At 39.1% G+C, this 22,930-nt stretch overlaps 1 protein-coding gene across 2 annotated transcripts; it reads right to left on the bottom strand.

Moving 5' to 3' along the window:
- Positions 1 to 1,261: 1,261 nt before the first annotated feature.
- slc6a1l (solute carrier family 6 member 1, like) lies at positions 1,262 to 13,750 on the bottom strand. Of its 2 annotated transcripts, none has more exons than XM_030720034.1 (15): positions 13,573 to 13,750; positions 11,848 to 12,275; positions 11,614 to 11,745; positions 10,923 to 11,023; positions 9,271 to 9,380; positions 9,042 to 9,174; positions 7,506 to 7,640; positions 7,318 to 7,421; positions 7,098 to 7,222; positions 6,020 to 6,132; positions 5,384 to 5,515; positions 4,958 to 5,060; positions 4,509 to 4,609; positions 2,717 to 2,884; positions 1,262 to 2,570 (listed from the first exon to the last, which is right to left on the bottom strand). In XM_030720034.1, exons 2-15 carry the CDS (start codon positions 12,086 to 12,088, stop codon positions 2,475 to 2,477), a joined length of 1,794 nt encoding a protein of 597 aa, XP_030575894.1. In that variant the 5' UTR covers positions 12,089 to 12,275; positions 13,573 to 13,750; the 3' UTR covers positions 1,262 to 2,474. The 2 variants fall into 2 exon arrangements, with proteins under 2 accessions (XP_030575894.1, XP_030575897.1); XM_030720037.1 differs by having other exon boundaries at positions 11,848 to 12,212.
- Between the last annotated feature and the right edge of the window lie 9,180 nt (positions 13,751 to 22,930).

Below are 22,930 nucleotides of genomic sequence, written 5' to 3'. Positions count from 1 at the left end.
CGGTATATCAACATGCAATTAAAGATGATTTAAGTCTATTTGTCACAATGGTTTGCTTTGTTATTGGGTTTAATAGATCATCACACCGCTTTTACATTAGATGTTTTTTTTTTTTCTAATAGTAAATCCATGTAGGTTTGACTCCACTTTCACTCAGTTTTCTAACAGCGTGCTGCTCATTTTTTTCATTATTCAATCTTATTGTTTTCAGGAGCAGGCAGGTGTTTTCTATGGGGAAAAAAAAGTTAAATACCAGCCGAGGAACAAATGGTGAATAGAATAATGATGAAAAAAACAATGGTGTCACAGACAGAGGCCAGCAGCAAAATAGCCAGACATGTCGCTCAGATATGGAGGGAGAGCAAAACAGAGCTAAGAGCAGTCAGAAATGGTGTCTAAATAAATGCTAAAGTTGATCTGATTCTGCTGAAAGACTAAATAGGAAACATTAAGAGAGTTATTTAACATTTCACTTGAGCTCAGAAAGCAAAATAATGAGCAAAAAATGTTTGTCAAGAGATTAAGGATATGTCAGTGTTTTAAGCCCCAAGGGGCAGCAAAAGAAGTCCTTTATACCATTATAAATTAGCTTGTTTTTGTTTTTATTTAAAGTTGTTTTTAACTAGTGCCACATTAATAGGATGATGACATTTTTAGAAACAAATCATTTTAGAAAAGAAATCAAATAAAATTGTGATCATACGTTTACTTACACTCAGCATGGGCATGAATTCTCATTTATTGCCATTTCTGCAGTTGCAAGATATAAAGAAACGAAAATGGTGTTTCACCTGGATCGAAGCAGAGCAAATAAGAACAATCTAAGATAATATATATTCTAAGATATAAAACAGCAACAGGACAAGCAGCATTCACACTGGGTAGTGGGACATAACCTGAGAGATGTGCTGCACTGTGCAATTAAGATTGTGAAAAACGAGAATTGCGCAAATGTTCAGAGAAGGTCCCTGAGCATGAGGTATGAAATGAAATGTGCCAATTTCTCCTTGTAAAATATTGTGATGGGGGTCGGATGGGGCGGGGGAGGGTCACAGTTTGTTTAGTGCTCTCACAGCCTGTGGGAAGAAGCGGCTGGATCTACAGCAGATGCTCCAGAACCGTCTCCTATAGGTGGTAGCAGGGAGAACGGAGATGGGTGGTATGGGTCTTTTAGGATGTAGTGGTACTTCTTTGAACTGTTCTTTTTCCAGGGTGGAATGATCGTGCAGCATGCATCTTTAATGACTTTAAAAAACAAGAATTGGGTGTACAAGTTTGAATTTATTTGGGATTTTCTCTAATCCACACAGTTGTCACACATTTTATCATGAAAAATCTTTCATTGTTTAAAAATACACTTAATACAAGCACAGACTGAATATAAAATATGGATGTAGCCAACCCATTAGTCTTTTTTTTCTCCAGTTTTCTGCATTTTGGACATCGCTACAGGATTGCCCATTTATATCATCTATTTTACTCTAAATTTGACCTTAATTTACAAAATGAACATTATCTTGTATTAAGTAAGACATAAAAATAGTGATTGAGACAATAAACTCATTAGTGATGTGTTTACTTGAACAACAGGCTAATTTTATCATAAACATCTGAAAAATGAAACATCTTCTGGCAACCAGAGGAGTTGCCCCCTGCTGGTCAGGTGAAAGAATTTAAGTTTAAGGCACTTCCACATTGGCTTCACTCCTCAGTTCCTGGGCCTACATCCATCTTTTATAGACACTCCATGTAGATACCAAAACAGTTATATTTACAGCTGTCTAATATTTTAATCAAACTTTTCAATATACATAATTAAAAGCTAAAAACAGGTATCTCAAAACTGTGAGAAACACAATACGGTGCATAGCATGTGCAGCTTTCCTCGTGTAAAGATTATCATGAGAATTTGTCTTTTTATTATTTTAATTTTGGCTCCAATGAATATAGCCTACAGACAAGTGATACTTTATTGCTGAGAATAACTACATCACAGTGACTGGTTGGTTGATTCTTTAAGATGAAACTTAGGGGATTCTTGGCGTTATTACAGTTTTATATATTAAAATGAAGTTTTACCAGACTGTTTCATTTCGCAATACAACAACATTCATTACATTTGTGGTAAGCTTATAAACAAAGACTTTTATTGTGTTGCAATTTATAAAGAGGGTGGAGATTTACATTCATCATGGTATATTGTACACATGGGCTTTGTATACAGGTTCATTGTGACCTGTCATCATTCAATTTATGGTCATAGCTTTTACTTTTAAAAGGAACTATCTATTTAAAAAAAAATACATCTTCATCTTCTTTATCTATTTATTCGATTTTTAGCCCAATTCAATGTACAGGATGCTCATACACTGCAGTCCAGAGACAATACTCAATCCATCCATTGAACTGTTAAATTTCAGTACTGACTACATTAAGTCCTGGCAGCCGGATCATTTCAGCTTGAACACTCAAGATTAGACAGAAGCTTCACCCACACTGTCTGTGTGTGTGAATTCATCCTGCCCTGATCGCCTTTCATCCTCTTGGGCAGTTGTCATCTTCCGCCAACGCTGGACATGTAAAAAAAAAAAAAATAAAGCAATGAAATCAGAATATGAATGATTAATAGTAAGTTTTGAACCCAGGTGAAGCATACTGGGTGAAACTGTACCTGAATAAAATCAGAATCAGAGTGAGTCATATAAGAGGTTTGTACCTGTTTGATGCTGCCCTTGGTGGTGCAGAACATGTAGATAACATAGCCTGGGATGAGTACCATGGAGGACATTGCCATTAGCCAGCCAATCACTTGGCCCCACAGGGGGTACACATACTTCCCCAAGCTGAGCGGAGTCATCTCAATGGCACTGAAGGTAAACACCCCCTGCAAAACAATATTATAATAGTCAATAGTCACAAAATTCATTAAAACAGCTTTAACAATAATATTTTAACATGCAGTAAAAACCTGCTTTATACTCCAGTGCAATTATTTATAACCTTGGTGCCTAAACAAGCCATGGTACTCATGACTAGTAGCACTGTGCAAAAGTCTTGAGCCACCCCTACTCTTCAGGAATCGTTCTCCAGGCTTATTGAAGAACATTTAAATCTCTTATTTGGATGTTGGCTGTCTTTTTTTCTGTTCTCTGTCAAGATGACCCCACACTGCTTCAATAATGTTAAGGTTCGGGGAGGCCAGTCCATGACTGATAGTTGTGTATGCTTTTACTGCACTGACAGTATGTTTAAGATCATTGTCATGCTAAGAAAATAGGTTGTTGCCAGTCAGAAGCCCAACACCACTAGCTAAAATGCAGCCCCATAGATGGAGGGCCTCCACCATCAGTGTCCCATCCCAAAAAATCGTTTCTTGAAAACCACTCTGCCACTGAGACCACTTCTGATGAGGCTTCAGTGAACAGTAGATGGATCAAATGAAGGGCCAGATGCATCTCTCAGGTTCTGTGACAGGCCTTTGCTGGATTTTTTAAAATAGTTTCTTCAGGACATGATTTTCAGAGACTTATAGTTTTTAGTTTATAGATTTTACCTTTTTTTTAATGGGAACAAATTATGTTTTTTTTTGTGTGTGGACACATCATCCCTTCAGTTCAGTGCCCTTTTTATGCTTGAATGATTCATAGTCATGTTAAGTGCCTTAACAAACAAGTAAATAACCTTCCTGTGAAAATGGTCAGGTACAAGGACAGGACTGAAAATAAGTAATAATAAAAACTTTGAAAGACCTTCAGAAAACTTAAAGAAATATTGTTCAAGACCACTTTAAAAAGTACACAAAGGTCTGGCTCCCTGGAAGTGAAATAAAAAAAACAAGGGGTGACCTAAGACTTTTACACTGTACTGTAGACTAATGGGTTTTTGCAGCCTTGGGCACAGACATGCTTTGACTGAAATACTACTAACAGCATGCTAATATGCTCACAAAGGCAATGCTAAAACACCTATGTTCATCAGGTATGTGTGTGTGTGTGTGTGTGTGTGTGTGTGTGTGTGTGTGTGTGTGTGTGTGTGTGTGTGTGTGTGTGTGTGTGTGTGTGTGTCTGTGTGTTAGCATGCTAACACTCTATTCACCTTTTATTAATAAGATTTGCTTATTAGCAAAGCATATAAAGACCAATCATGGATAATAGTTTTTCTTTTAGATCACACAACACAATGGGCAATTTGTCCAACAGTTTTCCTGGCTAAAATAATTTTCTAACTTGTCATTTCATCCAAACTCCCTCCAGTTTCCTTTCCTTTTATTCTCTACAGTACTGACTTTGCAAGATTTCCCAAAAGACCTGACAGTCCATGAGATCAAATACAAATTGTCTCATGGCAGAAGTAATCAGATCACTTATCCATCTACGGCAACTGCTGCAGCCTGATGGCTGCCTTGATCTCCTTAAAGAAGAGAGCAAAGCCTGACTGAAAATGACAAATTTAAAGAACTAAGTGGGTGAAGGTCATAAAGGTCAAATCCATACTCAATCTTCTCCTACCAAGCAGATTAGAGGCGTGAAGATCATCCAGCAAAGCTTCCACCAGCCACATGGCCGATAGCCGATCATGTCCTCAATGTTCGTATAAAATCTTTCAGCTCCTGTGGCATAAAGGGAGGAGGCCAAAGGAAGTGTGGGCGTTAATGAGCAACTGCCAGAACAAAGGCATACTGGGTGAAAAAAATAAAGGAAAGCCAAGATGGCAGAGATTTCCCACAGAAAGGGTAGCAGAGAGATGTAATTTCCTGTTGAACATCTAAGTAGGAAATTTAAATGCTGGAGACATTGTTGCGTTTCATCCAGATTGCCTCAAATTAATGTAGCTGTGGTAGCATTTAATTTCACTTTGCAATATTTGCTTTAGTCCTACAAAAAAAAAAAATTAAATAAAAAAAAAAATTAAAAGAAATGAAATGAAATGAAAAAGAAAAGAAAAATAGAATTCCTACCATAAAACCAGGATATGGAAATGGTTTCAAAGAAGACGAGGAAGAGCAGGCACATCCCACTGGCAGAGTAGTAATCAAACAGCTTGAACACATAGAGACCACCCTGAGAGATTTCAACACACACACATACAGGAACACGCATATCTGCTTTAGAGACCAAATATTAACATCCCTCTCTTCATTGAATAAAAAATGCATGATGAGAGTACACCGCAGGTTGTTGTGAGATCGTTTTGTTATTATGAATAATGCAAGAGCTCTTTTCCCTTGTGTTGGAAAAATGTGCGAGAGTTCACAAGCTGGGTTTTAAGAGCGTCCTCTCGTAATATTCAGTGTTACACATACTTCGAATGATTTAAACCTTCTTTACTTTGTTGATTTTTATAGAGGTTTAATACATTCTCCATACAGACATTTATTTAGCACCTGTGTGATGTTAGAGAAGCCAATGATGAAGGAGATGAAGCAGACAATGAGGATGAAGACCTTCTTCCTCTTCCTCAAAACCAGTGGATATTCATCCATCAGAGCTGTGATGAAGCCCTCTACCGTGCAGAACTAAAACATGATGACATGTGGTTTGTTATTAAAAGAGAGCACCAATAGTTTAGTGTTGTGTGTCTGTAGCATTTTTTGATACGGAATAAACAGATTCAGAAAGGATTTTTTTTTAATGTCAGCTACTGTGTCTAATGATTTTTTTTTTTTATTTCGTTGTGATTTATAATCAATATTATATTTGAACACCCTAAAATCAAGGCCGGTCCTTTTGTAACTAGAAGACGATGTAAATCATTATTTCAGCCATTTAGCTGAACTCACTCTAATCAGGCAAATTACAGCCAACGCTGACATGAATAGGCGTTAATCAGTTTTAATGTCTCTCCATAAATGGGCCCTAATTTAATTGTTTCAGGCTATTTTGAGATTTTAAGAAGCTCTCTGTAGTCACAAAAGGTGTTACACATATATACTGGTACTATCCAGGACCTGAAAAAAAGATTTTGATGTTTACATGTTGTGGTCAATCACTTGCGTTGTGTGTGTGTGCATTGGTGGTACCTGACTGTCCAGGCCCAACATCATGAGCATGGAGAAAAAGAGAATGGCCCACAGGGAGGACATGGGAAGCTGTGTGACTGCCTGAGGATAAGCTAAAAATGCCAACCCTGGACCTAAATATAGGAAATGAGACAAATAATTCAAATTACAAATGCTTTACCTTATGACATTATATGATAGACAGAATTATACACTCACTGGGCACTTCATTAGGTACACCTTGCTAGTACCCAGATGGACCACCTCTTGCCTTTAAAACTGCTTTAATGCTTTGTGGCAGCCATTCAACAAGCTGCTGGAAACATTCCTCACAGATTTTGGTCCATATTGATACAGCATGATAGCATCACACAGTTGCTGCAGATTTGTTGGCTGCACTTCCATGATGTGACTCTCCGGTTCTACCACATCCCAAAGGTCCTCTATTGGATTGAGATATGGTGACTGTGGAGGTCATTTGAGATGATTTGAACTTAATCTCATGGCACATCATCCTGTTGGAAGCATCCGTTAGAAGATGGGTGCACTGAGGTCATAAAGGGATGGATATGGTCAGCAACAATAGTCAGGCTGCAGTGTTTAAACAATGCTCAGTTGGCACTAAAGGGGCTTCCATGTTGCTGACTCCAAATTCTGACCCTACCATGTGATTATTGCAGGAAAAATTGAGACTCATCAGACTGGGCAACATATTCTTCCCAATTCTGATGCTCGGTTAGAACTTCAGCAGGTTGTCTTGACCATATCTGCATGCCTAAATGCACTGAACTGTGATAGGCTTGTAAGATATGTGTTAACACACTTTTAAACAGGTGCACCTAATGCAGCATCAGTGAAAACATGAGCACCTTTTGTACTTCGTGCACATGCTGCGGTTCATTTGTGCAGTTTGTAATCCATTTATCTCATGAATCCCAAAATGAGGAACAAATCATTTAGAACACCTACACAATGTTTAGTAAAACCATATACACCATATACATTAACATTTTTTAATAGTTAAGTAATATGATCCAGAAGCAATCAGAATAATTAACAATTTCTTTGCATTTTATTAGTCATAAAAAATGACTTGTACCTGATGCTGCCAGTTCCTCCACAGGTTTCTTTGTGATGTGTGACATGAAACCTACGATGGAGAAGATGACAAATCCAGCAAACATGCTGGTGCAAGAGTTGATGCAGCACACTATGACTGCGTCCCTAAAAAGAAAATATCAGTAAGGCGCAAAGAAGAAAAGAAATGTACATCATCTACTAAAGAGGATGCTACAACACTCCGGATGTTCTGTTCCTACCTGTAGACATCATTGTTGTAAGAGTTGTAGCTTCCCAGTGCGATGAGCGAACCCAGGCCCAGTCCATATGAAAAGAAGATTTGAGTTGCTGCATCCAGCCAAACCTGTGAGAAAACATAGTGTAGGTACCCATGTTTGTCCGTGAACATGTGCGGGTGATTAGATGCGTATGTGTGCAAACTGTGAACCTCAGATCGAATGAGCTTTTTGAAGTCTGGAGTAATGTAGAAGAGAATCCCATCTATGGCTCCAGGGAGTGTGACCCCTCTGAAGAACAGGATGAACAGCATGAAGTAGGGATAGGTGGCTGAGAAATACACCACCTGCAAGACAGAGAATTGAAAACTCAATTAAAAAGAATTAAAAATGCAAAAGGAAACATTTTCTCAGAGTGACTATGGTGTTTATGGGTGTATGAGCTTTACGTATTTTTAATACTTTTATGTTAAGATGATGAGTTTTGTTTTCAGACTAATTGCAGTTGCATACATGCTATTAAATAATTAAGGCTTAAATAGTTAAGTCAAAAGAGATGCAAAACAGCATACAAGAAGAGGCAGCTGCTGAAATATTTCCATGGTTTCTCTTTGCCAAAAGATCTGTAGGATGTGTCCTGCAGTTTTTGTGCATAATGATTATGCTTAATTGGTAATGTCCATCAAGGCCAGGGCCTTTGGGGAATTCATTTTTCCTCACTGCTCTCAGATGCCACACATTAAAATCCAATTATCCCTGGCAGTGAATGTGTAAATGTGTTTCTGCTCATAGATTTTACTTGCTATAATTTTAAATCCCAGGCAGCAGGCAAAGTGAAGCTTTTTCTATCACCTCTAAATTATCCAGCAGTGGTAAAATATTACATTTTTCTATTTCTATTTCCACCTCTGTGAAATCGTACAGGAGAGATTGGATGTAACCAGAAAAATGAGAGCAGAAGTAAACATTTGGAACTAGAAAAAAAATTAATTAAAGAAGAAAAACGAAAAGTAAAAAGTAAAAAGAAAAGTAAAGAAAGCAGCCCCTCTTCCAGATCTAAGGTTTTACATATCAGGATATCATAAAAAAAAAATAATAATAATCTGGTCCATAGCAGGTTCTAAAAATGTTAAAACACATGCTCAGATGAACAACAATATTAGACTGTGTCATTATCTGTTTAACAAAATTAAGCCAAAATGCAGTATTTTGTGAAATATAAGCACACCCCATGACTCAGTAGCTTATAGAACCACTTTTCGCATCAATAACTTGAAGTAATTGTTCTCTGTGACTGTGGCTGTGCTGAACAGCCCTTTAGTTGGATGAACTCAAAACGATGCAACAGCATTGACGAAAATCTACTGCAAGAGTTTTCTTTACTTTCATACTAATGTCTGCATCTCACTCTCAAACATGCTGAACTTGCCAGCTCTAAAGCCTCCTGCAGCTAGCACCGCTCAAATAAAAATACAAATGCTCAACTTTTCATATCTCTGAATTCATGCTTCCTTTTATTAGGTTCCACCCACTGATTCTGGCAACAACAGCATGAGGTCTGCCTCATGAAATGCTCCGGTTCTGGCTATGTTTTCATGATTACAGCTTTAATGTGCAGGAGGTGCAGAAAGAGGATCTAATAAAGAATACTGGGCAATGTGGCCCGAGAGGTCTGCGATTGATGAAAACAAAAAGCATAAACAACACAGAGGGAGCGAATGGAGAGAAACTGGGGCACAGAGTCTGACCTTCCCTGTCCATTCCACTCCTTTCCAAATTGAGAAGTAGACAAGGACCCACGCCAGCCCAAGAGTGCCCACTAAGGGCCAGCGTAGCTCTCCTGGTTCCTCCAGACCATTGGACAGCTGGTGCATGTTACGCCTACAGGAACACACACATGCTTGCATTGAATTCAGACAGAGATAGGCACCGTGAACTTCCAGATATAACTCTTTATACATTCTTGTACTAACTTACTCCCAGAACTCGGTGACAGCGCTGGTCAGGTTTGTAGTGTCTGTCAGACTGTAGTTGGAAAAACATTTGTCTGTGTTCCAGGGGTTATCACAGCTTTGCCAAGGCAGCTCCTGCATACACAGACATACAGTATGCATGAACAGAAACAGGCTCATAGGAGGACAAATCATGGTTATTAGTTATTTCTGCAAAACCAGTCTTTTGAAATGTATTAACTGTATCCTAAAACAAAAAAACAAGAAGGTTAGCACAAAACTTAGTAAATTTTAAAAAGTGTCTCCTTGAGACACATACACACACACACACACACACGCACGCGCACACACACAAAGACTTTTCCCAAACAAAAGAAACAAAGACAGAGACAGAAAGGCAAACCACCCAACAGTGAAAATGACATTTAATGAACTCAGTCAGTTTTCGACCTTCAGCTAAAAACACTGAACAACAATGACAACCCTTTTTTCCTGCTCCGTATTTTTCCCAGTACGAGAACCTCACGCCTGCAAAGTCTTTAAATTTCTGCCATCAGGCTTCTTAAAGGCAGCCAGTCATGCAGAGAAATACCAAAGCAGAATGATAATGCAGAGAAAGAAAACCATTGCACATTGAGATAGATGGTAAATATATCCCAAATAACTTTACTTGTGGATGAGGTGGAAAAAGAATGCCTGGAAAAGGGGACATAAGAGAACCATTTGTTAGATTAATGTCAGCTTATCGGGTTTGATATTGAAAGTGTCTCAGCTGAGTTTTCAGAAAACTTGTAGCAACTGAAACATAGTGAAATGGCCACACATCATTAACCTTAAAAGTTCTCATTAAATAGCGTGCAGGGCATTATGTGCTTCTGCATACATTTGTGAGCCAGCTACATAAACCTGAAGGTTCACATCCAGCTTTTAGCTTTTAATTACTAATACATATTTTACTAAAAACCACTTCCTGTTGCTTAAAACAATGCTGGGATTAATAATAAGATAACAACATTAACATATTTTGGCCTTAAAAATATTTTTTTTAAAGAAAAAGCATTGAGAATGCAATGAGAATGCAAATCCCATAAACTTCCCATAAATTTCCCCAACATTTATAGAATTAGGTTTGTACAAGATTAAAGGTAAGTAGCCACTGTTTGTACAATCAAGTTTTTGAATTTTGGATGTTTTAAATGATCGCCTAAGCTGTAAAATTAATCTGTGGTCATTTCAAATTGCATTATCAAAGCTAACTAATACCTGCTTTATTTGTGCCATTGCAGAAATGCTCACATCCATTTCCAGTCACCACTGAAGTCCACATAATCTTCTTGTAAAAGTCTCTAATAACACCTCCGTCTGCAGCATTGATTGAAATATCTCTAAAAACCACCACTGCCTGCTCGGCAGTAAACAGACTAAGTCAATGACTAAGCTAGCTCTTTTAAACTAAAAATTTCTCTAAGTTGCTTTAGTGGAGACTAAAATCAGAGATAATAGAGATGAGTACTCATGACATGGCCAGAAACTCAGGTGATAAAGTAGCTGCATAACTGCTGGATGCAAAGATAAGCAACTGTTTCCTCAACGTAGCTTAAAAGGTGATGGGACTGCATGGCAGTGTTTTAAAGCTTTTTTTTCTCTGTGCTGCAGGTTTGTAACTGATTAACATACCGAACCAAAGGAGTTGAATAAGTAGTAGAGCGCCCAAGCAATGATGATAATGTAGTAGATGTTGAGCCAGAAGGACAAGACAACTGCAGCCAGACCAACTCCTGAAGGGAGAACAGGTGTCAGTATTGTACATTTTACAGGTCAGCTCACATGCAAGGTCACATGTCATGTAAGGAAAGGAAGAGGGGAAAGATACGCACCTTATTAACAATTTTAAAAAGGGGAAAAAAAGGCAAAGATGTTGCCTGGCAGAGAAAAGCAACAAGATGTCACTCATCATCATCATCTTTATTGCTGGCAGTCCTTATTGTGCTGTTTCTAATGCTCAGTTGCTTTTGGCTTTGCACCCCATTCACTGCCATTGTTGTTGTCTATGCTAGCTGAAGATGTGCACTGAATGTGCTTCACTCAAGATATTTCAGCTTGGAGGAAGCAGCATTATTGATATCCCCAAGCAGTAAAGCAAGAAACTTTGTTTTGTTTTTTTTAATGTCAAAAATAATTGTCTTTTTTTTATTTTTGTCATTTATGTTTATAGAGATAACAACAAGGATGATGGTATGGCGAGGAGTGGGAAAGATTGAGGTATAAGAAGACACTAGAAGTGCCAGTACAGGTAATTAACATGTCCCAGACTGAATTCTAAATGTACACCATGAAATATAAATCCATATTTTCATTTATATGTTACCCTTCATCATAGGGATTAGCCTCCACACCCCCAGTCCTCCAACTGAGGTGAACTGTCCCAAAGCTGTCTCCAGGAAGAAAAGAGGTATCCCAGCAAACACCAGTGTCATAAAGTATGGGATCAGGAAGGCCCCTGACACAAGCATGCGAAAAAGACAAATAAAATATGTTTGGTAAGATCTTGTATACAGTAATTAGAAAAACTTTGAATTTCCAATAAATTATACAGCCCTACCTCCACCATTCTTGCCACACAAGTATGGAAACCTCCAGACATTTCCTAAACCAATGGCATATCCCACACATGAGAGCAGGAAATCAAACTTGCCCTTCCAGCTTCCCCTGTCAGGAGGCTCTTCCTCTTTCTTCTTTTCATCTGCAGGGGGCGCCACACGATCCAACTCCTCAAAGGGAACTGCTTGTTTGACCTCTGACGGGGAGTTCAAGTCCACTGTACTTTGCCCAGTCTTCCCCATTATGGGACCACTGTGGACCAATGGGGTCAGAAAGCCACCTTGTCCTCACAGCCTGTAGTGTCTCTGCGGTTGAGTGCGTCACACTGAGATCTCAACTGGACGAATTCAGGATGATGTGCTGACACTGGATGCACATGAAGGTTGCAAACGAGGACAGAAGTCTGTTGGTGTTGTAGCTTTGTGGTGACTATTTTAGTGGAAGGAAATACCACTCAATTACTATTTACTGCCGCTGAGGCAGGTTTACAGTCTTTTAGAACCCTTTTATGAACTTGAGCAACTGCCTCTAAAAACTAAAGCTAATGGCTATCACATAAATTACTGAGAAACGTGTGGGGTACAGGAAAATATGAATTAGAAAAAAGGAAGAAAAATGAAGGTGAACCAAAAAGGATATTTTTAGGAGGGTCAAGGCTCAGGGAGACCAAAACTTCACTGGTCCTTTTCCTACTAATCGTGTACCATTTCAGCTGATTATTTGTTTCAGGTACAGCTTTATTTGACATATTCTTTTTTTTTTCCTTGCTTGCATTCTAAGGGTAAATAAATAATGCACATAAAAATTACTTCCACAAGCAGAATTACACACCTTTAGACATTTTGTGTATACTAACTCAAGCCACAAAAAAAAAAAACCACAGAACATGTACCACTGGCCTAATGAACTGTTGGAAAATGGTAAATTTGCACAAATAATTTGTCATTCACAGCCTGTGGAATAATCTCTTCATGTCTGGATACCATTTTATGGTTAGGTTAATCTAAGCACTAGGTATAAGTTGTTCATGTTTGCAAATATTGATTGACCCAGAAACTGTCCAAATTGCTTCATGCCAATTGCTGGGGATTAATAAGATTACAGCACCGTTTGTTGGTCTATTTCCTAAGAGAACAAGATATTCTCTGCTCAGCTACAATTTTTTTTTCACTGGCTGTCGTACTTCTAGCCTCTGATGATGTTGATAAAAACAAGTTATGGAAAAGTGTGGTATATACAGTACCATATACAGTACATGCAGTGAACACATGATCAGATTAAAAAAAGAGCAGCTGGGTAATGGGGAGAAAAGTTTTTTAAAAAATTAAGCAAAATTCAAACAAATATGTGCCATGTTCCATGATATGTAATTTAACCAGCTTTGGTTGGGTATAATGCCATAACATGATCATAAATGCACTTTCAAATAGCTGTTGGGATGAAAAGTGTTTGCTTCAAAAGCAAAGCAATAATATGAAAACAATATCAGACATTCTCTTTGAGGATGTCATCCATTTAATCTCCGAGTAAATCAGCAGATTTTTTTGACAGTAGAGACCTTTTGGTTGCCTTTTTTTTTTTTTTTTTTTGGCATGCAAACGTTAGCATGCAAGTTTAGTTTTATTAAAAACTGCAGTTTAACTTGTTTATCTCGCCATTGTCACGACTCAGTGACAAACGGTGTAAAGCAAAGCATGAAGGAGAGAGGGAATAAATGCCATCCTACCTAAGAGATTTCCAGGTCCTTTTTTTTTCAGGTCATCAGCTTCAGTTTGACACACTTGCAGCCTAAAAGTCCTGAAACTTCAGCTTAACATCCAAAAGGAGCAAGTCGAAAAGCTTCAAACCAATCCACGGTGCCCTGTGTTTGATATTGCAAATCGCTCTGTCCTGTGCGCTGTGTTTTGGAGGACTTGCAGCTGGTATCGAATGGTTGATAATAAAGTTCGACCTGTGTGTCTACTTTGATTACTGTTCACTTCTGACTAGTGAGGCCCCGTGGCCATGGGGGATACAGTATGTCAATCGCCCAACTCTGGTGGGGAACTCTTGCAGCAGCAGCAGCAGTGTGTGTATTTGTGCATCGTGCCTATGTGTTTGTTATGATAGCCAAGGTCAGCTCTTGCCAGCGCCGTTACCATGGTATTTCCCAACAGAGAAGGGCCTGATCAGTGAAAGAGCTCACGGAGTTTTGGAAAATGAATCCAGCAATGGCTGCTGGCAGAGACACTGGAAATGTATGATCACAAATGCGGTCATGCCAGCATCAGACTCTGACCAAAGCGATGCAGAAAGTGACCTAATATCCATCTGCAGTCCTCATTTGAAGGAGATATAGGACACAATGAGTTGTTTATGTTTATGAAATCAGTTTAACAATATTCATTCAATATTAATCAACACTAAGAGCTTTGAGTGCTCATATCTGAGTAGAAAAGCGCTATATAAGAACTAGTCCATTTACCATCCATTTACTTAGAGCACAAAACTTGTTTATTGCAAACTTGTCTCTGCATTCAAAGCAGTGGTAGGAAGCCCTGTGTGTGTGTTTGATTTGCACATGTGTGTCCCACACTCACTGAAATGGCAGTTCAGGTGCCTTCATAATCTTATGACCCTCCCTTTGCAAGTGCAAAGCACAAGCAAGAACAGAGAAGCAGGTAATGTACTTTTATTTTGGTACTTTTTTCTAGTTTGACTGACTGTTCTATCTATCAATCCCCCATAATTAATCTTAAATAATTATCTCCTGATAAGAGCAGATGGTTGGGGCCACTAACAGAAAAAAAACCTTATTTACAAGCATGGTACATGTAGATAGTCACAAAGTTGGTTAAAAGACAGTAAGGTCAGCTGCTGATTTCAGTAAGCATGTGTCACATTGTTATTTCTTATTTGAAAAGCCCTATAAGACTGTTTTAATGCTTGTTAGGATCTAGTACCTATACCGCCTTGGTTCTTAATGGAAAAGCAAGTCCACAAAAGTGCACAAAAAGGCTGCAATAATGGATAGAGTGGTGCTATCTGTACTGTCTCTTTAATTGCTCGAGTGACAGTAAAACATTGTTGTCACTATTAATAATGGAATTAGATAAGAGATATGAATTTCTTGTTTCTCCTGGCAGGTAACCTTCTAGCTTTAATATCTGGTCCAGATATTCTATCACCAGCCAATTACAGTGACTAATGAACATTCCCACAATGCCCACTGCTTTGCTGGTGGATGAGGATCGCTGATAGACTCAGGGTTTCAGAAGTGAGAGATTACATCATATTAAGGCTTAATTACACCCATAGTGAGTTGTTCCTATCAAGAGCAGATTCAGTGTAATCTCTGCTGTGTTTTATTGCCCATGTGGACCCACATGATGATAACTGGGTGGAATGGAGCTGTCAGAGCTGGTTTTCATCAATCTGTTTACAGCGTCCCCGTGATCAGTGCAGCCTAATTATAATTCCAGGGCGTCTATTGCCAAAAATAATAGGGAGCGATTATGTAGGTAACAGAGGCAGATGGACAGAGATAGAATATAAAAAACACACAAAAAAAGCTTTGCTGGAGTTGGGAAGATTATTTCAAAATTTGACTAATTTGGTCATATTTTCTCCTTAGAAGAAAATGAATGTCAGGATTCAGTTTAAATGGCATAATAAGAGAAAGGGCAGAAGAGGTGGCAAAACGCAGAGGAAGCACTTGGATAATAAAGGGAGGTAATAACATTTTGCAGAGATCATCATGCTACCCAAAAGTGCTGTTTATCACCATAAAGGTCCTGCAGTGGTGCTTGTTGGCTTTCTGAGCCAGAAGCAGTTCAGGCTTTAAAACAAAATACAAAGTCAGTGTAGTGCAAGGGAATATACACACACAGTACCACAAATACCCTGTGAGACCAATCTTAAAGGTACTATTAAAATATTTATGCATGTTATTTACAGTACAGGAAACCTATATTATTTTAACAGCAGGCTTGTCTAATAGGATACTTTGCTGAGTCTGCATGCTTAGATAAACTTCAACAGTAAAGTCATTTGTATGTATGAGCACCGGTCCTGTCACCGTGTAATGAGTGCCTGTGGCAACAAACAGTTCCTCCAAAAAGCAGATAAATGGCTCATATACAATTCAAAATAAATCATGTGTGCTGTTACGGAAAAAGTTCAACTCTGTAAAATCTCAACTTTCTTTGGACTGAGGTCTGCTGCAGTAAATTTAGTGTGTTTGATAGATAAGGGGAGTGTGATTCATTCTGTTTAAATGTTTGTCATTGTGATGATTCAGAGCATTATTTCATTGCAGGAAATCAAAACAGAAGGCAAGCTGGTGTATCCAGTTAAAAGCCAAAGTAATGACTCATGGAAAAAAACCTGAGAAATCATTAGAGTTTCATGAATTTTAAATTTGAAGAATTGAATTGTTCCCAACTTTGGTCCATATTGAAATATCAAAACTGGAAATTGTCAATGTGATCTGATTATATTACTGCTGATGTTACTATTTCCCTCTAAGCACCGCAAAACTTAGCCTTCAATAAGCCATAAAGCCCCAATAAAAGTGTTGACAATAGTAATGAGACAATCTATATACATCCTTTCATATTTTTATGTGCAGTGTGAGGTCATTATAATCACTGCGACTCAAATGCTGAACCAATATATCCTCAAAATAGTAGATTTGCATGTTTCAGATTAGCTCAGTTATGTGAAAATATTTCTGAGTAACAGTTTAAAGGGGGGAAAAAACGGCTCTCTTTGAGGCCTCCTTGCAATCTGCCTTTAATTCTCAGCACGTGCTGTGGTCTGTGAATCGATGCCGGGGTTATTATAAAGCAAGGAACACCAGAGGCGATTGGCATGCATAGATGGGAGGCTAATATTACCAACATTTTCATCTAGAATTGCAGCAGGACGATGCACGGCGCATACATTTCCGCAGGTTAACGACAAACGCTGGACGAGGTGCACGTCAGAGAGAGCGTGATTGTGTTAATGAGAGGGAAAGGATGAAAAGATGAAAGTTGAGCATGCTAGGGGCAGCGCAGTCTCTGCAAAGAAAGAGGAGAAAAAGGTATAGATACTGTATGAGTTGGGAGGCAGAGTGAAGAGATAGAGTGAGATAAAAATGGAAAAGCTGATACATTGCAGCCGTGCCTGAGTAGATAAGAGGAGAATGAGATGAAAAGATACAAAGAAAAGAGAAAATGACTTTAAGACACAGAGGAAGAGTGTTCCATTGCTGGAGACAGAAAGAAAAACTTCAGATAAGAGAAATGAAGGAGGCCAATGAAATGTCTGCATTTACAGTTTTTTTGATACCAGAATACAAGACAGTTTCACGAGCCTCACTGAAACGTGTGCCGTCCCCCATGGAGATGTATCAGGGATTCATTTAAATTTTACTCCTCTATTACAGCTAAGTCATTTTTTTTTTAATCATTGCAAGAGTCTCAAATCAATGTGACCTTGTTCTGTGCATTACTGTCTGTTGTGTATCCTGAAATAAATTGCATCAAGGCACTGCATCATATAAGCAGTAAAGAGCCCTAAAAAGCACAGTACAATCTGTTATGTGGAACTTTTAAAAATCTGACACTATGATCCAACTTTTCAGGGGGATCACCAAAGTGTTCCCAAACCAGACAAGAGATATAATTCTTCCAGCATGTCCTGGGTCTTCCCCAGGACCTCCTCCTGGTAGGACACCCCTCACCCAAGAAGCACCCAGGAGATGTCCTCATCAGATGGCCGAACCATCTCAACTGGCTCCTTTTCATGTGGAGGAGTAGTGGCTCTACTCTGATCCCCCCCAAATGACAGAGTTCCTCACCCTCAATCCTAGAGAAATCTAGGATTGAGCTCAGCCACCCTGCAGAGGACGCTTATTACCACTGCTTGTATCTGCAAATCTGATTCTTTTCAGTCACTACTCAGAGCTCATGGCCAGAGATGAGGGTAGGTGAGGGCAGCTAACAGCGATTCAGAAAAACCCTATGAAGAGGAGATTAAGGGAAAGTGCTCAAGACATCTACACCAGCACACGCAGGAAAAGAGCCTCCTGTATTTTGAATGACCCTACTCACCCCAGCACACACACTGTTCACCTCCCTCCCCTCAGGCAGGCTGCGGCGCATAAAGAGGAGAGCCACGAGACTGAGGAACGGTTTCTTCCTGGAGGCTGTAAGACTGTTGAACTCTGGTGGTGCTCTGTTGCCCCTGCTGCTCCCAGCCACAGATAACATTTGCACTATCCACTGCACATGGCTGTGACACTGGGAAACTGACTTGTCATTTCTTATTTATATTTGTCATTTTCTTATTTATACTACACTGTAAATGTGTTTCTTGTTTTTGTATATATTGTTCTTGATGTGTGTTATTGTTGTTGGCCTTAACTGGGACCTGAGTGCAAAATTTTATTGCACCTCATGTGAATCCATGTGCCCTAAAGACTGTGGACCCACCGGAGGAGCTGTAGGGGTAGAGACAAAATGCGTTTAACTGAAACCAGAAATAGACTTAAGCTGTTGAATCAGTTTTGAAATCGGTCATTTCCATTTGGTGTCATCAGATTAACTATGTGCAATTAAAAAGTATCGTTATTATATCAATAATCAACCTACAGTAACAGCTGCCATTCTTTCCCATGCTAGGAATGTTATTGATCATGATGTAGTATAAACCTATGATGCAGCAAATACCATAAATGATTAGTAGTCATAATGCCCAAGTTCAGTAAGGAGGTTCTGTTTCTTTATGTCTGCATTCCTTCCTGCTGCTCTTTTCTTTCTCTTCCACAATATCACACTCCCCTCACTCCTAATTTCATCCTCATTACTCTGATCCAAAGACGATCTTGCCTACCTTCCCAGAGACACACTTTCTCTGATCCCCGTTCTTTAAAACTCATTACTATTCTGTGATTCATCCTTTCAGACCATCATTCATGCAACCTTCCTCCTACTTTCCATCTTTACATCGTCCTGGATGCTCAGACAGTCTCGTCCAGAGTCTCCATCAGCAGTCAGCTTGGAGTGTGGCCACTCCAGGGTCCTGTCCTAGTTCCCATCTTCAGCTATGTAGCAGTCTGATGGCCAAAATACTTTTATTACTTAAACTATGCTTTCAAGTGATCTCTCCTTGCAGGAGTCCTTTCCCTGGCTATAAAGAGATAAAAACCAAAAAATGAATTCTGTAGTTCACAGTGACTCCTGAGGGTTACTGACCTTTTGGAGATGCTCTTAGCCATATATGACAGGAACTACTCGTTAATCTGTGATTATTTCATAAAATGGATTTACAATTTCTGTCTTAAGAAGCTTTTTGGAAAGGGGCCCAGGACCAGACAGAGGCCAACGATTCTTTTAGAGGGGTCTGAAACTAAGATACATGGAGGCAATCCTGACTGAATGAACCACTCAAGACAGTGCTGCCTTATAAACTGCAGATACAGTGCTGTGCAAAAGTCTTGAGCCATTGATAATTTCTTTTTACATATCAATTTTTTATTTTTTTTGGCCTTCGCGGCTTTATTCGATAGTGTGCAGTGGAGAGAGATAGGAAAGCAGAGAGAGAGAGAGAGATGGGAGAAGACACGCAGTAAATGGCCACAGGTCGGGACCCAGGCTGCCTGCCCCACCACGCAACATACATGGTCACCTGCTCATCTACTGAGACACCCCAGTGCCCATTTCTTTATATTTTGCTAGGAAAATGGTAAATAGGTGCAGCAATTTATTTAAATGTGCCTCCACTTTCCCACGCTGTCAAACTCAATGCTGACCTCATCTCTTCTAGTCCAATCATCTTTCTGCTTGCCTTCCTCGAGCCAACTAGCCTCCGCTCAGTGTGCTTTAAAAATCACTGCTTATCTGTCATTCTCCCTTCCAGATTCATTCGCGCAACCCACCCTGTCCCCTTCACCATCCAAGAGCTCCTTCCAAGCCTCCATCTTAGTCTCCACCACCACCCGTATCTAGACTCTGGGGGCGTCCTGCCTAATCCCTATCTCTACTGGGATTCCCTTCAGCTTCACTGGGCCATCGGAGTCTAATCGCCAAACAACTATTTGTATTATCAGTAAATCTTGTTCAATTTCTCCCCACGATCTTACCTTATTGAAATGGTAGCTGGATCAGCTGAAGGAGCAGATGCATTTCACTTTCATACTGTTCATGTGCTGGATGTAGTATTTTAGTTTGGTTTTTTTAGGCTCGCCACTTCATCTTTTTCCACAACTTGTTCAGTTTCCTCAAATTTTTGTTAGGCGCATTGTGCACACCATGCTGAGATATGCCAAGTTTTCAGCTAAACAGCTCTTTGGGAATCACCAAAAATACAGTTTTGTACCTGTCATCTTTGGTATTTTTCACAGAACCTAAAAAACCGGAACAAATTATGTGTTTTTGCAACTGGCTGCAAGTAACAAAGAGCCTAAAGATACAATTTAAAACTAGTTGTTTGCTAAGTTGTCTGTTATGTATAGACTCAACACTGGTTCATGCTTTGAGTTAGATGTCTTTTTTATTTGTATGATTCAGAGATCAGTGTTAAGTGACTTAAAAAAAGATTCATTGAGAATGATTAGGTACAAGGACTAGACTAAAAATGAGTGAAAATTAAAACTTTGAAAAAGCTTCAGAAAGGCTGGAGAACTACTAATCAAGACCACTAATCAAGACAATAACTAGAAAGTTTGGCCTTTTGGGAGCATGTGTCATTTGAACTATTGTCATAACAGGACTTAGACAAAGTATGCAAGACACAGCACGAGTTGTCCCTTCAAATACATGAATTTGTTTTCTCTCTCTTTTATGATCTAGTCATTTCTTGGCACCCATGACATCAGGTTTGGGTTTTCCATTACATTGAATCTGGCTCTATGTTGCAGTGGGGTAGTGGCTTATTATGTAAAGCCTTGTGGTTGATCTAATTATAAATACAGGAAGCCCTGCCCCACTTGCAAGCCTATAGTTCTATATTGAGCCTTAGGCATCCTCTTCTTCTAATGTAAGCACAGAGCTATCAATATATAGTACATCAATATAAATATGGAGAAATCACCCACAACATTGAAACCACTGACAGTTGGCCTAATTGACAGTGATCATCTCTTTATAATGAAATGCTCTGCCTGAAAAGTTTGGTGGATGAAGTATCAACAACCTAAACATTGTTGCAACCCCTGTGGCAATAACACTCCATGATGGTGGGGGCTTGCCTACCAGAAATATGCACACCACCACACCAACCCAAAAATTCTCAGGAACAACTTGACAAAGCATCCGAAGTACAACCCGGCCTCCAAACTCCCCAAATCCCAATCTAACTGGGTATGTTGTTGCAAATCGTATATCTATGTACTCTACATAAATGTATGTAGTTGCATACTACATATGTAGACGCTGTACAGCATCACTGTAGCAACAGTAAATGGCCAATTGTTCATCATCCTGTTGTTGATTAAAATCCTCTGACGTATTTACAGCGAGTTGCACTCTGACCCACCTGATCCAATAGGAGTCTTTTAAGGCTTTTTCAGGACTGAGGGTCATTTTATGTCAGTGTAGACCGAGGGGCGGGACGGAGGGTGACAAGAGGTGGGAGACAACTGGGTGGAATTGTCAGTTAATTGAATGCCAGTTCGGATCACACAGATGAGTGAGCGTGGCATAATGATAGAGCATTAACACATTCGCTAGTCACACACATCTAGTCCCATCACACATCAACACAGCATTAGTGTCTTTTTGTAACCACAGATATGCATGACAAAAAAAGATGTTAGGAAGATAAAACAGATCAGTGTGTGTGTGTGTGTGTGTGTGTTTTTTTTCTTGATACAAAGATACAAACCAGGAAACACGAGTTTAATTCATTAATCAAAAAGACAAGCTGACCACCAGGACATTTAGCATGTTGATACTTTTACTGAAATGTATATAGTGTATCATTGTTCACACAAGGTATAACCACATAAAACACAAAAATTTAGATTACAATGTTTTGACAGTTTAAAGAAGAGTTGTACAAAATAGGAACCTTTAAATCGATAATAACATAACAGTAAAATAATAGAGTAATTCCTATTCGAAGTGATTGGCTTTAACTTTACTGAATGTGACAGTTCTGCATGCATCTCACATTTAATGAAGACTAGAATTTTTCATTTTCAGGTAAAAAAATAAAAAGAACTCAAACGTGCCAAATTAAGACGCATGTTGCATTATGTTTTAATGTGAAAAAACACCAATTTTGCATGTTTAAGTCGAAGTGCGGGTGTTTGAGAGGTGCACTGCACATGTGATAAAAGCTGCCTCTTCTGTCTCTGAATTAAGTCTAATAAATTGCTAAGGTAATGCTGTTTCATTGTAGATCATTTATGGATAAGCGAAACTATCATTCATCATGAGTAGGGTTTAATATTTTTCCCGAAAATGACATGAATCAAATCCCGGGAAATGACGAGCCATTTCCCGGGAATCCCGGGAAAAAGTTTATTTATTTATTTATTTTAATTAGGCCTTCTGTAGCCTGTGTCGGCCTTAACCTATTGTGATATTGTAGAGGTAGCTTTCCAGCTATGTCCTGTTATGCCCAGTAGGGGGCAACGTCGGCTTGATTAACGCAATAAAACCTACATCTCGACATTGGAGTGCTCGAGCTATGCGGTGTTGTATCGTTCCTCAACACTCCCTTAACAAATATAATTCGAATATTCCTCCATTGTACATGGAATTATACCAAGCTATTTTACAACTGCTGGTGCAAAACAATACGGTTCATCTCCACAGCATTGATAAAGGCTCAGCCACGCTGTTGTGGCGACATCTGTTGCGCTATATCTCCACCAGTGGAACGCTGTAATAGTCATTGAAAAGTTAACTACCGTACTACACTATAATATGGCATAACACAGGGCCTTAAGTAATGCACTACGACTTGGTCATTGCCATTCTGGCAACAACAAATTTATAACACCGTGTCTGAGGGTTAAAGTAGGTTCGCTGTGAATCGTCTTTTGAAAAACTGGCCAATCCTTATAGCCTAAAAAATATACATTTTACTCAACTCCATTTTAAAAGCGAAAT

Source organism: Archocentrus centrarchus, chromosome 23 (genome assembly GCF_007364275.1).
Source record: "Archocentrus centrarchus isolate MPI-CPG fArcCen1 chromosome 23, fArcCen1, whole genome shotgun sequence".
Lineage (NCBI taxonomy): Eukaryota > Metazoa > Chordata > Actinopteri > Cichliformes > Cichlidae > Archocentrus > Archocentrus centrarchus.
This window is presented reverse-complemented; position numbering and strand designations above follow the sequence as displayed.

Bases quoted from the DNA above. Each gene is read 5' to 3' on its own strand.
- slc6a1l (XM_030720034.1), bottom strand. From the start codon at position 12,088: ATGGGGAAGACTGGGCAAAGTACAGTGGACTTGAACTCCCCGTCAGAG. The intron at 5,061-5,383 runs GTGCTAAATAAA...GAAATCTCTCAG, and splicing joins GCTTCTCTAACATCACACAG to GGTGGTCTCTATGTGTTCAA. The intron at 2,885-4,508 runs GTAGGAGAAGAT...ATTGTTTTGCAG, and splicing joins TCACGCCTCTAATCTGCTTG to GGGGTGTTTACCTTCAGTGC.